This window comes from Apteryx rowi, unplaced genomic scaffold (genome assembly GCF_003343035.1).
Source record: "Apteryx rowi isolate R43461 unplaced genomic scaffold, aptRow1 scaffold_105, whole genome shotgun sequence".
In the NCBI taxonomy this organism is placed as follows: domain Eukaryota; kingdom Metazoa; phylum Chordata; class Aves; order Apterygiformes; family Apterygidae; genus Apteryx; species Apteryx rowi.
The window spans coordinates 2,030,969-2,043,848 of record NW_020447253.1 but is presented as its reverse complement, the minus strand read 5'-3'; the positions used below and the strand labels follow the sequence as shown (position 1 = coordinate 2,043,848).

General features: G+C 36.7%; 1 protein-coding gene across 2 annotated transcripts in view; it reads left to right on the top strand.

Moving 5' to 3' along the window:
- Positions 1-12,880, top strand: part of RBFOX1 (RNA binding fox-1 homolog 1) — a 295,192-nt gene that overhangs the window by 205,972 nt on the left and 76,340 nt on the right. For both annotated transcript variants that reach the window (XM_026068551.1, XM_026068560.1), the window contains one exon: positions 687-740. In XM_026068551.1, the coding sequence (XP_025924336.1) occupies positions 687-740 (54 nt within the window). The remainder of the gene's footprint in view (positions 1-686; positions 741-12,880) is intronic.

Below are 12,880 nucleotides of genomic sequence, written 5' to 3'. Positions count from 1 at the left end.
CAGCTGTAGAAGGGCAGTGATAATTTAGGACAAAGGCAGGGGCTGCATTTGTACCACTTCAGAGCTCTAGAAAATGCGACTGCAGCATTTTCTTACATGCCTGTTGCTTTATAGCAATATGCTAACAGCATTTATCAGCTGTAAATGCAAGCTGTACAGTCATTGCTGCTGCGTGCCTGTAATTGTTCTGTTTTAGCTTACACCGTCTGAAGTACAAATGCAATATAGAAAAACAAAACGTCTCTGGCATTTTACTGGGATGACACAGTGTGTGCAGATAGCTTTCACGTCCCAGTGGACACTTCCTTACAGTGTCCACAGTTTCTTTTTTTCCCAGAGTAGAATCAGAATGCTCAGATTACTTTATGGCCTTGTAACCTACCATAACGTAAGTCGCCAGCACATTTCTGTCCAGCAAATACAACTGTTGCGGCCTCTCTTCAATACTACTTTGAGTATAGACATGTCCACAGAATGGCTTGTTTCATTACTTATTTCAATAGTTCAGACTCAGAATGTTTTGATTTTAAAGATCAGAGTAAAGCTAAGTATGCCTATAAAACTTCCATTAAAATAACCTTTTTTGAAGTCATTCTGTATATATTCTTCTACACAAAACATTAAAATTCATTATTATTATTACTAATTGCAATATTAACCCAGTTATGTTTGTATTTTTGCTGCAGGCTGGAAATTAAATCCAGTTGTTGGTGCAGTTTATAGTCCAGAATTCTATGCAGGTAAGGATTACACTGTTGTTGTCAATACTGTGTTTTATTTTAATGTTCCTTAAAGCATGTAAAATTACAGAATATGCATTCTGTTTGAGGTTTTGTTTCTTTGTTTGATGCACGTTACTGACCGGTCATTTACAGGTTTATAATCCAAGATTTTAACAGTTACCTGGGCAATACTAAATTTTGAATAGAAGATGTATGAATACTTTTGTGTTGGAAGACAGATAATATAACATGAAGTGTACAGCAATATCCCAGTCTTGCATGAGATTTTATTTTGTTTTGTTTTTGTTTTGTTTATTTTATGTATTTCAAAACGCTCACTTTTGTTTCAGGAGTTATTTAAGCCAATTGAAAGAAAACAATTACCTATCTATAAACCTTTATTATGCATACATATATATATACATATACATGTGCACACACATATATATATAGAACATCTGTGTTCCTATTATATATTTTTTTCCTGAACATTTTTCTTTAAATTTTATATGTAATTATTCAGTTTCTTAACATTTTTGTGTTTATAATCTATGTCATCTCTTGAGTCTTTACCGAGGTCAAGTTCTGATCCTGGGTACAATTTAGAGTTAAGGAGATTTAGCCTTTTTCTATTTGAACTCAGGGTCATGTCTAGCAATGGTTTCTAAATGTGCTACAGTGATAGCCCTGAAAATGAGGTTGTATCCCAAAATCCAGCTGATTTGAGAAAAGTTTGAATCCAGCCCATAAAGCACAATCACTAGGGAGACCAAGGTGGTCATTTTTTGAAAGTTAATAGTTTAAGGAAGAAATAATCACTGTAACTCTTAAGTGTTTCTAATTAGTACTAAAGCTGTCCTCCCTTATTAGGTTCCTAAATCATACAGGAGTCTCTCATGAGTTTCAGGTGAAACTTTGGACATTTTTCAGTTTTCCCTTTGGATCCGTTTTTCAGTTGTTTGGTTTTTGTTGGTGCCCATGCATGTGTATCCTGGATACAAATACCTGTGAATGTTTTTAGATTCAAGAATTTTTACCCCTTGCCACACACTTAGGTAACTGAAAATAAAGAGGTAAATGTAAAATATATTCTTTGCAACAAGTTGAAACAAGGGAATTCCGAATAGGTAGTAGGAAAACATCTTTCACCAGTGGTGATTAAGCACTTGAAGAAGTTGCCTGCAGAAGCTGTGGAACCTCCACCAGACGAGGCTGAACACGTTTGGGTAGTTCAGGGGACTTCAAGCGATAAAAAATGTTCAATAGGAATACCGTTACAAACCTGTATTTGCGTTAAAGAAACTGCCTATAATACATCCAGTGTCATCTACTATGAATAGATAAAAATGATCTGAGCCAGGGCATTGTGTTACAGAAGTGGCATCAAAATAATAAAAATACAAATTCGACATCCATGGAATTGAAGTATTTAACAGAGGCAGAATTTATTTCCTTCTTTTACCTATAAAACAGGAATTTAACATTGATCTGATTTGAGTAGTTAGCCAACCAACCCTGAACCTGCATAAATTAAAAAGTCAGAGTTATTAGTCATTTTATATAAATGACTTTGTGTTAATGACAAATATAATAATATTCCCATAGTACAGTAATCAATTTTCTAATATGTATGCAGAATTAACAATCTGACTTATAATTGTCTCATGAAATAGGGCATGAAGAGTTCACATAGTTTGTAAATTAAAATCAATATTTTCAATCTCTCCTGAAGGTAATTTTCCTAATTTACTGGACTTTTCCCTAACATTTATTTTGTCTTTTAATTATAAAATGGCAGGTTATTGATTTTTTTGTATAACCTCCTAAAGTCCCAAGTGCATTTTTATTGCCAACACAAGGGAGGTGTTTGCCCTTCTTAATGAGAATCTTTAATTACCATTAGAAGAGTATTAATTTAATTTTATGAATTATGACATTCACTCTACCACATCTATGCAGAAAGTTTTACCAAGATGCTTCATGTTTTGTTTCAGAATCTTTTTCCTCTTCATAAATGCAAGCACATCAAATACGTGTTCTTTATTGAATAAAAGATAATTTTTTCCACAGATATATTTAAAGTTTCTTTTAAGTGATTTAGTTAAAAAAAAAACCCTCTAAAATTTCTTAAAGTTACTAGAAAATGAAACAGTAAAATAACAACATAGTTCTTGCCTGCAGTAATAGAATACTGCAGGCATATCTTTTGTTTTGTGCCCCCCCCCGCCCCCTTGCTGGCAGAAGAAGCAATTGCACTGCTGAAGACTGTAAAATTAGAAATGTGATTTCAAGATAGTCAAAATATTAATTATTTGGTTTAATTATGGTTTCCAATGCTGTTACGTTTAAATTCTTCCAACTATTTCATAGTCAGTGCAAAAAGTTCCTTTAGCTCCTAATAAATGATGAAAAATTTGTCCACTTCTGAAATAAAGATGATACATTTGCAGAGAAACTGTTGATTTAAAGCACCTTTAATCTTCATAAATAAGTGAAAAAACAGAAGGTTATACAAAGCTGTCAGGATGGCACTGATGAATGGCGAATTCACCCGTTTCTCAATTGCCGGTGAAGACACACGCCGCAAGGCTTAACCATATTGTACATCATATCTGCCAACTCATTTCTGTGATTAAATATTCCATCAGTGTGGGCTATAAGGCGGTAAAGCTTAACAAGATTCATAAGATGCACCACTTGAATACACATAACTCACTTCCTAGGATAGAGAGCACCCCACATGCAAAAGAAAATTAGAATTGAGTTAAATTACTCCGTAAGACAAGATCAATAGAGAAAGGAAAAGATCCCCTAATGCAATGCAAATCTAAGATATAGTTATGTCCTGACAACTTGAAGCAGACAATTAAAGTCAAATAGGGAGAAACGTAATGTAAATCAACTCTAAAACCTTGAAGATAATGGTAAACAGTAGGACTGGTGACATGATTGTTATAGCTCTACTTTTTGCCTCAGAGTGTACACTTCCGTGAAAGAAAACCTTTATTAAGAAAATGTATGACAGATAAAAATGGACACTAGAAGATACACAGCAGATAGACAACAGACATTATGTGAGTAAGTATTTCTCAGGGGCTGGAAAATACTATATATTCACAGAAATACTATAGATTTTTCTTACTGAGTAGCCCTTTTAAGGCTCTTTTTCTGACTTTGAAATGGTCATGCCTGTAGTAAATTAGAACATTCCCAAAATACAGCAATATACACAGTATACTTTGGGGAAGTGGCAGCATTAATGGAGACGAACAGTGATGTGTTCATGAAGTGCCATTTGAAGACTTCTGTTATAATTCGGAGCAAGGCTCCCTAACGATGGTCAGTTGTGAACGCACCACAGAGCTGGCTGGGTGCCCCACCTGCTGCCCTCCCTGTAAGTCCACAATCCAGTCCAAAAATGACCTGATGTGGAAAACAAAAGGACGGTGTTTTCATCACTGCTCCATTTCACCATTGCACACAATTCCACTTTTCAATATAAACATATGGTAATTCTTGGGTAATTTTTAAAAATCTGCATTACCTTCACATATCAAAAGCATACTATTTGGAGACAGGTGCTTTTCCTCCTTATGAGAAGGAAGTGCTTAATGAAAGCATCGCTTCCATTTCGGCATATGTTTTCCAGAAAACTGTTCATCAAGTTCTCAGGCAGGTCTTCATGAGGAATTTTGTAAGAAACACTGTTGTCTGATTCATCTCACAAAGTCCCTGTGTGAATTGAGCCAAATTTTTGTTTTATTTGTATATCCATCCAATTTTAAATCCATCCCATAGTGATCCATAATTATGCTATGTTAAGCTAGAGTCTTATCCTCCCCCATAAGCTCATATATGATTGGCAAAATACAGACATGCAGTTTGGTTTCTCTGCTAGGAGTGCCATAAATTATTTCTTTTTTTCTGTAATGTTACACCATTGTTTTTATCTGTTTGTTTATTTTTATACTGCATATAATATATGTGTGATACCTAGCCTTCCTTTCAGCTTGTCTTCATGCTCTGTCCTCCTTGCCTGAACAGAGAAGACCAGTTAACTTCTTTTCGGGTCGAGGCCGTTGTTGCGGTATTCATCCCATGCTAGTTCAGCTCCTCCTTTCACATAATTACGTTTCTTCCACAAGCTCCATTTCAGGAGCTGTATTCACTTCATAAATAGTCTTAAACCAATGAGAAATACTGTCGGCACCCACTTTCTTTGGCAGTTAGTATTTGCCATTCCAAGCTGTCTTGGAAAATCTTCCCCGGGAGTTAGAACGAAAGGAAGGAGAGGAGTTTGTGCCTTTGACTATTTCTGTGTGCCCTCGGAGGCACACAGCAGTTTTAGGTGCCAGAGCCTGTTCAGCATGCTGTGGATTTCGAAGCTAGCGATATCCTCCAAGACACAAATTTTGTCATTCACAAGTTTGTTTTGAACTTTACAGCTTAATATCATGTATAATTAAGAAGAAATATTGTAATACAGTATATATAAACTTAAATAAAAAGGGTCCAGAGGAAGAGAGGATTTCCTGTATGTGTGCTAACACTAATTCTCTTTGCCCGTGTCTTAAGGCATCCATTTCTGGATTGCAAGAGCACCTGGGATTCATTTTATCTTTCTGGTCTTTCTCTTTGAATTTAAATGACTGTTGCATTAGCTCAGCAAATACCTTAGAAACACCTCTCGGTGAAGGTGCTTGGAGTTTGTCAAGCTGAATTATATGCTTACACAGCAATTCTAAATCCTAGGGTAAAAGTTCACCATACCATATCTGTAAAGCATAATTTTGGGTGAAACTTAACTGTTTGTCACTATATAATTTAATTTATTTCACAATTCAATTACACATGCTTAGATTCAAACTCAGGCTTTGATTACGCAGTTTTTCACAAATAAATTTATTCTCAACATTATTAGCTAAACAGATTAAGTAGTTTTCTAAATACAGAAAAATTAACCAACGATTGTTTAATATCCCTTCTGTTAATCATACAAAGATGTTAATTTAAAAAGCATGCAACAAAGCTGTAACTGTTGTTTTAAAAATCATAATGTTGAAATACCATCATACAAATGGTAACATCCTAGTTAGATTAACAGCACTGATGGTAGTTAATGTGTTTCTAAAACTTCTGTGGAGCTGTTACAAGCCATTATAGTTGAACTATTGGTTTATGAAAAATTAATAAAGCCAGTAGAAAATGGAATTCAGCATCTGTACTAGCTATTTACACAAAAAAACTTCCAGAATTAATTATGCTTTATGCTACATTATAATGATGTTTTCATTAAAATGTATACCATTATGGAAACTAAACAATGATTATGCAAAGAATAATGCCAATGATTGTTATTTTGTGAAAGATTAATTCAGTTAATTGGTTATTCATTTCAGTCTGGGGCAAGGTTAATCGACATATATTTATCATTGTATTGAAGTCTGCACATTTTTAAGAGAAAATCACAGATACTGTCAGTATTACCCTTTTAAAGATATTTCTTCTGTTTGGATGTGTATTTAATAACACGGTATACAGTAAGTTCTGATCCTGTTCCTTTCTGATCTCTCAAAGAAATTCTGTACACTTAGTTAGTTCATGATATAGCTTGAACTATAGATTGAGCTTTGTAACAGCTTTACAGAGGACAGTTAAGAAGGGAATTCTTACTTTTTCTGTGTAAAAGTCCAGGAAGTTTGACCATGCTCTAATACGGAGGTATCATTTGATACTGTATTATGATAAAACTTGTGCACAAATTGTATGTGAAAAAACACAAACTGGATATTTACTGAAAGTTGGAGTTCTTGCAAAGAGGAGGAGAAGAGGTGTTTGGGGAGGGAGTTGCTTTGGGGTTTTGTTTGTTTGCTTTTTTAAAAAATCTTCTGGCGATGTAGATCTTGTTTTCTGCAAATCAGCCTGAGTTTGCAGCTGGTAAGTGTAAATCAGTATTGCGTCCCCACTGTGATGCGTGTTTGCAGTATCAGCAGCTTCATGCCACTCTTCAGTGAAGGCCTGAAGCTGAAAATGCTTCTAGAAGTTGAATCAGTAGTTACTATATTTAAATGAAGAATACTCTGGGATGACACAGCAGCACCAACAAGTTGATAGAATTGGCATGGACGCAAAGTACAGAGATGAGGCAGGGAGGCAAAGTAGAGAATTGTTACAGTGGCTGATCTGGGATGGAGAAACAGATGGAAATGAAGTAATACTTAGAAGAGCAGAAAAAGCCTATTTAAATAGGCATTGTAAGGAAGGAGAAAATAGGGCCAGAACAAAAGAATGGCAAATGTTCTCTATCCTCTAGTCTGTTCCACACGTACATCCTGTGTGTATTTTAAAAAAGTAGCAGGATGCCATTTCTAGTTCTGAGGTCCTAACTCAAAAGCCTGTTTTTCCCTTCAAGCTCCCATCATAGAAATGATGGCTGGTTGGGAGAGACTGCTGGAGGTCATGCAGTCCAATTTCCTTTCTGAAGCAGGGCTGCCACCAATGCTAGATCAGGTCATCCATGGCTTTGCCTACATCTACAAAGATGGAGATTCAGGACCTACTTTGGGTAACCTGCTCCAGTACTGCACTGTCCTCTTAGTGAAAAGGGTTTCCCTAATGTCCAGCCTGAACCTCCCAAGCCACAGTTGGTGGCCATTACTGTTCTGTATTATCATCTGCTACTATTCCAAGGAGAGTTTGGCTCCATCATCTTTGTAACTTCCCCTCACGTAGAGGATGTTATTAGATTACCCCTTAGCTTTCTCTTTGCCAGACTAAATAAGCTCAGTTTCCTCAACCTCTCTTCACAGGACATGTGCTCTTAGACTCCTAACCATCTTGGTTTCAATCCAGTATATCATTTCCAGTTTCCCCAAATTTCACTAGAACTGGAGTAGCGGCAGCAGGTTAAAAACTGGGTGCAGTATTCCAGATGCAGTCTTGCCAGTGCCAAAGAGTGTGTGCGCTGGAGGGGCAGCAGTTGCACTGGATCTGCTGGCCACGTTTGTCTTAATGCAACCTGATATGCAGTTTGCCGTATTTGTGGTGACAACACACTGTTGGTTTGTATTCAACCTGGCATTCACCCCTAAGCCCTGGGTTCACAGCCGTTCACCCTGAGTACTCAGCCAGTCGGTTCCCATCCTATACCAGTGCACGGGGTTATTCTGCTCCAGGTGCAAAACTTTGTGCTTGTCCGTATTGACCTTCCTAAGTTTTCTGACAGCCAAGTCCTAAGTTTATCATGGTCCCTCTGGATTCAGGCTCAACCATCAGCCACTCAAACTAACTTAGTGTCATTCACAAATTTGCTGAGAGTGCGCTCTGTGTCGTTGTCCAGTTTGTTGAGGAAGATGTTGAAGAACATGAACCCCAGTAATGATCCTTGAAATACTCTTCTTTTTACTGGCTGCCAACCAGATGCTGAGCCACTGAATCTTGAGAGCCTTGTGGTCCAGCCAGTTTTCAACCCACCTAATAGTCTGCTTGTCCAGCATTTATTTTCCCAGCCATGGGAAATACTGGTAAGGTATCTTTTGGTATTCAGTATTATTGCTTTGTTCACACGCTCAGTTGTTTTGTTGCAGAAGGCAATCAGGTTGGTCAAGCAAAATTTGCCCTTGAAAAATCCATGTTGACTATTCCTAATTACTCTTCTGTCCTTCATGTGCTTGGAAATGGATTCCCAAGTGATGTGTTCCATGCTCTTCCCAGGGCCTGAGATGAGGCTGACTGGCCTACAGTTCCCTGCATCCAGCTTGCCTGTTTTGAAGATTGGCAAGATACTAGTTTTTTCAGACATCAGGGAACACTCCTGTTCTTTTATTTTTTTCTTCTCAGGACAGGAATTCAGATGATTTTGTTCTCAGGAAGGCAAGTACAACCTAAAAGGAACCAGGTTACTGGACTCAGTGGACACCCCCCTCAGTGGGGTCACTCTTCTGTTTTTATTTAATGTAAACACCGCATACAGGAATTATATTCATCCTTAGGATCACTGCTATTTTCTAATGTTGACTGTTTCTCCTCTTCACTGTATCATCTATTCTTTTTCATTTTCTTCTCTCTGTTTCCTCTGGTTTGTAGTAGCATCTCCTTACTGCCAATGCCATTTATCACTCTTCTTTCTGAGTATGATGGCTAAGGAGACTGTTACAGTTGACAATTGTTAGAGCTGCACTTAGAAATTTTTTGGGATTAATCATTGTTAGAAAGAGCATGTGTATCAGAAACCTTATCTTAGGTTCTTCACTGAGACAGTGCTGCCATCCTTGCTGTTGATTCAAACTTGAGAAATTATCACTGCAATCAGAATTACAGAAGATGTTTTTGTTTCAACTTAAAGTATGCAGAATTTCTCAGTAGTTGCAGAATTTCTCAGTAGTATAAAGGCTAAATGTAGAGGATGCCTAGTACTTCTGTAGAAATGTTGGTGTAAAAATTTTGTTGTAATCTCTCAGATTTGCCTTTTTTTCACAATTTTAAGTGTTACTTCTGCTGATAAGACGACAACATTCTGATCAAACAGGAACTGTGTTGTCCTTTATTTGTCATTACAGTGCTTATAACTTCTTGTTCATTAACTTCTTTGTTCATTTGTTTTTAATGTGGGTTAAATTAATTTTTTTTAAGGCTAAAAAGAAAGTTAAGTAGTTGCTTTACTCTGTAAGAGAAACTTTCAAGAAAAAATAATGTTTGGACTTCTCTTATTTAAAATGTCATTCTAGTGGTTAGCAAAATGCATTCTGTGGCTTCCTGATTAGTGACAGACCAAAAAAATTAAATACATATGCTGACAGCCTAAAACTGTCTGATTATATACATAATACTGAGATTATTTCCCCAACTGTCTTCCTGGCCTCCTCTTGTTAAAATGTTAGGTTTCAGCATTAGCATGGCTTTGAAAGAAATCTAGCAATTATCCTCGCTTAGCACGTGTTGACTTGGTTTGCAGAGCAGTTTTGGTATACATGAAATAGATTCTTTCTGCAAGAAACTGTACTGGAAGCCTGGCTCCATGTGCACACAAAGTGTCATGTGTCCTCTCAAGGGGACATGAACATTCAAACCAGATTGGCCTTTGGAGAGCTTAGAATCAGGTGTGGTGGGATTGTCTGCTTCAGAGGACCAGACAAATCTAGTCCAGAGTAAACCCTCCAGACTGTGAGGTGCAGGTTTAGAGGCCTGATATAAACCAATTGTTTATATCTACTGATACTGTCCCACCAACCACTTGACAATATTGGCTTAGCCTTGGCATCCACACTGTCTGGACCTGAGGACTAGGCTCCTGTATGCGTGATAGATGTCTAATAAATTAGAAGTGAGACTGAAATTCAAATAAGGATATATGGAAAAAAAGCAGTTTCTAAGAATCTCTCAGAAGAGAATTAAAGACAAAAGAGAAGGTGGCGACCAAAACACTTGTTTGTTCAGGATTGGGTTGGATATTTGTTAGAAAAGTTAATTGCAGTTATGCAGAGGAATGCATTCCTCTGATTAGAAGAATAACAAAGCAAGAAAGATCCGTGAGTTAGGATGGACAGGCAGGTAGACAATTATTCTGAAATGTAAAGTATAATACGTTAATATTACTAATATAGTTAAACTGAATGGAAAACAGCTCGGCTGTGTGTTAAACCTTGCTTACATCTGTAAATTAACACCAAAGTGGTCTAAAATGATGTTGAAGTGTATTCCAAACATATAGCTAAAGTTTTCTATTTCCTCTTCTGCATTTCCTTCCCATTTTTGGTCACTGGTTACAAAATCGCCAATATACTTGCATAACAATGCTTTCATAATACTTATTGAAAGTAAAATTCAAAATAAAGCGTTTTCATTTGTTTATTTATTTGTGGACCTAGGTGAGATTAAGCTGTGGTTTATAGTGGTACTTAAATAGTTTTGCTCTGCCAGATTGACTTCGTGAACATTTTGGGGGAAAATCTCCAAGCATTGAGCTGCTTCTAGAAAAAGTGAGCTTTTTGGAAAGTTTAGAAACATTGCATTACCTTTTTTGTAATACCTTTTTTTCGTATATATGCTCCTGAAATTCTGGAATCTGAATGGGCGAGGGGAAGAAACGCTAGCTAAGGCAAGGATTATGATGATTTAGTTTTTACTCTTTTATATTCTCAAATATAGCTTGTAATTTGGAATAGATTTTTATGTGTAAGTTAAGAACATGCATCCAGGTAAGAGAATAGAACTGAGGGACTAGAAAACCCATTTATATTTTTGAATCTTTGACTTATTGATTTAGTGAAATAGATTATTTATGTAGGAAAAATTATTTTGACATGGTATGAGAGGATAAAATATAATCCCTGCAGGGCAGTGGTGAAACTGTAGTGTTTGTATTTGGGATGAAGGGTTCTAGCCTCAGTTATTCTATCATTCCCGTCATATTGCTGTCCTTATACATCAGGCCGATACATGACTGTGGCCCATTTCAGCTCTCAGCCGAGTATGTTATTTTTTGTGTATCCTGTTTCAAGAGTGATATAGGACCAGGTCAGAGCATTTAGTTTATATTTTTGTTTTAGAATCTGCTCTCAAGTTTGTTTTTTGGTATTTAAAGATCAAGTTACAGTGAACAAAGATTAACCATCATTGACATACTTTTCTGTCTGCTTAGTAGGACCTAAAAGTTGAAGAAGAAAGATTTGATTTTCAGAGGTTCTGAACAACTTGAGTGGGATACCTGTCCCTGTGTTGATTATAGCAGTGAATATCGCTGATTATCAATTTGTGTGTAGCTGAACGTGCATATATGGCTTTTTAAACATACTTTGCAGGAAAGTTAGTTATGAGGAATACTGACAGTACCACTCCCATTTCCTACTTGACTGCAGAGTGCGTTTTTAGATTTTAGATCTTTTGGTGACAGCATGTGAATGAGGATTTACACTTGGATACCAATGGTAAAATTCACTAACAACAAGCATAGGTAAACTCTCCAGGCTTCCTGTTTATTTTGGTATGAGCAGCAGCTGAGTTTGTGTGACACAGTATTTTCTTAGTGGTTACAACATAAGGAATGTCTATGGCTGATTTAACCTTTTTTTTTTTTAATTATATTTGGAAAGGGCAGTTTATTATAATTATTTTGCATTGTAAATGGATACATTACAGAAATGGTTTATGCAAAATACAGTCCATCTATGGTAAGACTGGCAAGCTAATGAAAAGAGAAGCAAGTCAGTCACACAATGCTCATTTTTATGGTGATATTACTTTGCCACAGGCCAAGAGTGCCATGGCCCAGCTTAAATCTGCAACTAAAAAACAGTGATAGCACATGCTGCATTGTGCTGCTGCATAATCTGTCCCTCCTAAGGCAATCTTTGAGAATTTTAATATATCAAGAGTGGATATACATCTCAGCTTTTCACTGATGAAGTGGCTGAAGTTCTAAAGCAAGACTGCATGTTGTGAGGCAGGAAAAGGATGTTGGCATAAGACCAGAGCTTAAAACAATGTGCCAGCTCCCAGCTCCTGAGCTATCCCAAGGTCTTTCCCTCAGTGCATACTGGTAAGTAGCCTGATCAGTTGTGTATGGTATGTCAGGTCCCAGAGCAAGAGATATGCTGGAGCACCTTGTAACCTGGTGTATGAGTTATTTATACTACAGAAGGAAAATCAGAGGTGGGAAGAAGAGGGGTTGAGTGAATCTCACGCATAATTTTTACCAAAGCTGCAAAATATGCTGCTCATCCAATTTTTACTTAAATGATATAAACACCTACAACCCCAATATGTTCCTTAATATACTGGACACTGAACACATGTAACAGCAGAGATAGGGCTGTTTCCCAGAAAGCTTATGTTATAAACGTATGACTGGCAAAGGATTGCTTACAAGAGATGGTTGGTGTAACATGCCTTGCTGTTAGTTCTCTTAGGCATTGCCTGGTTTTATTGGGTGTTTTGGTGGCACTCTAAGAGGAGTGCTAATAAGGAAACATCCACTGTGCTCAGAAAAGGGGTGGAAGAAAAATTATCATCTAAAATAGAATGTTTGAATTAAGAGATTCCATAAAATGTCTTGGAGATCCCCAAGTCTTTTTTTCTATTTTAAATAATCTATGTGAGGTTATATATGGACTCAAGGATTTATTAAATAAATGAAGAGTTTGTGTAGAATACAGATTTTC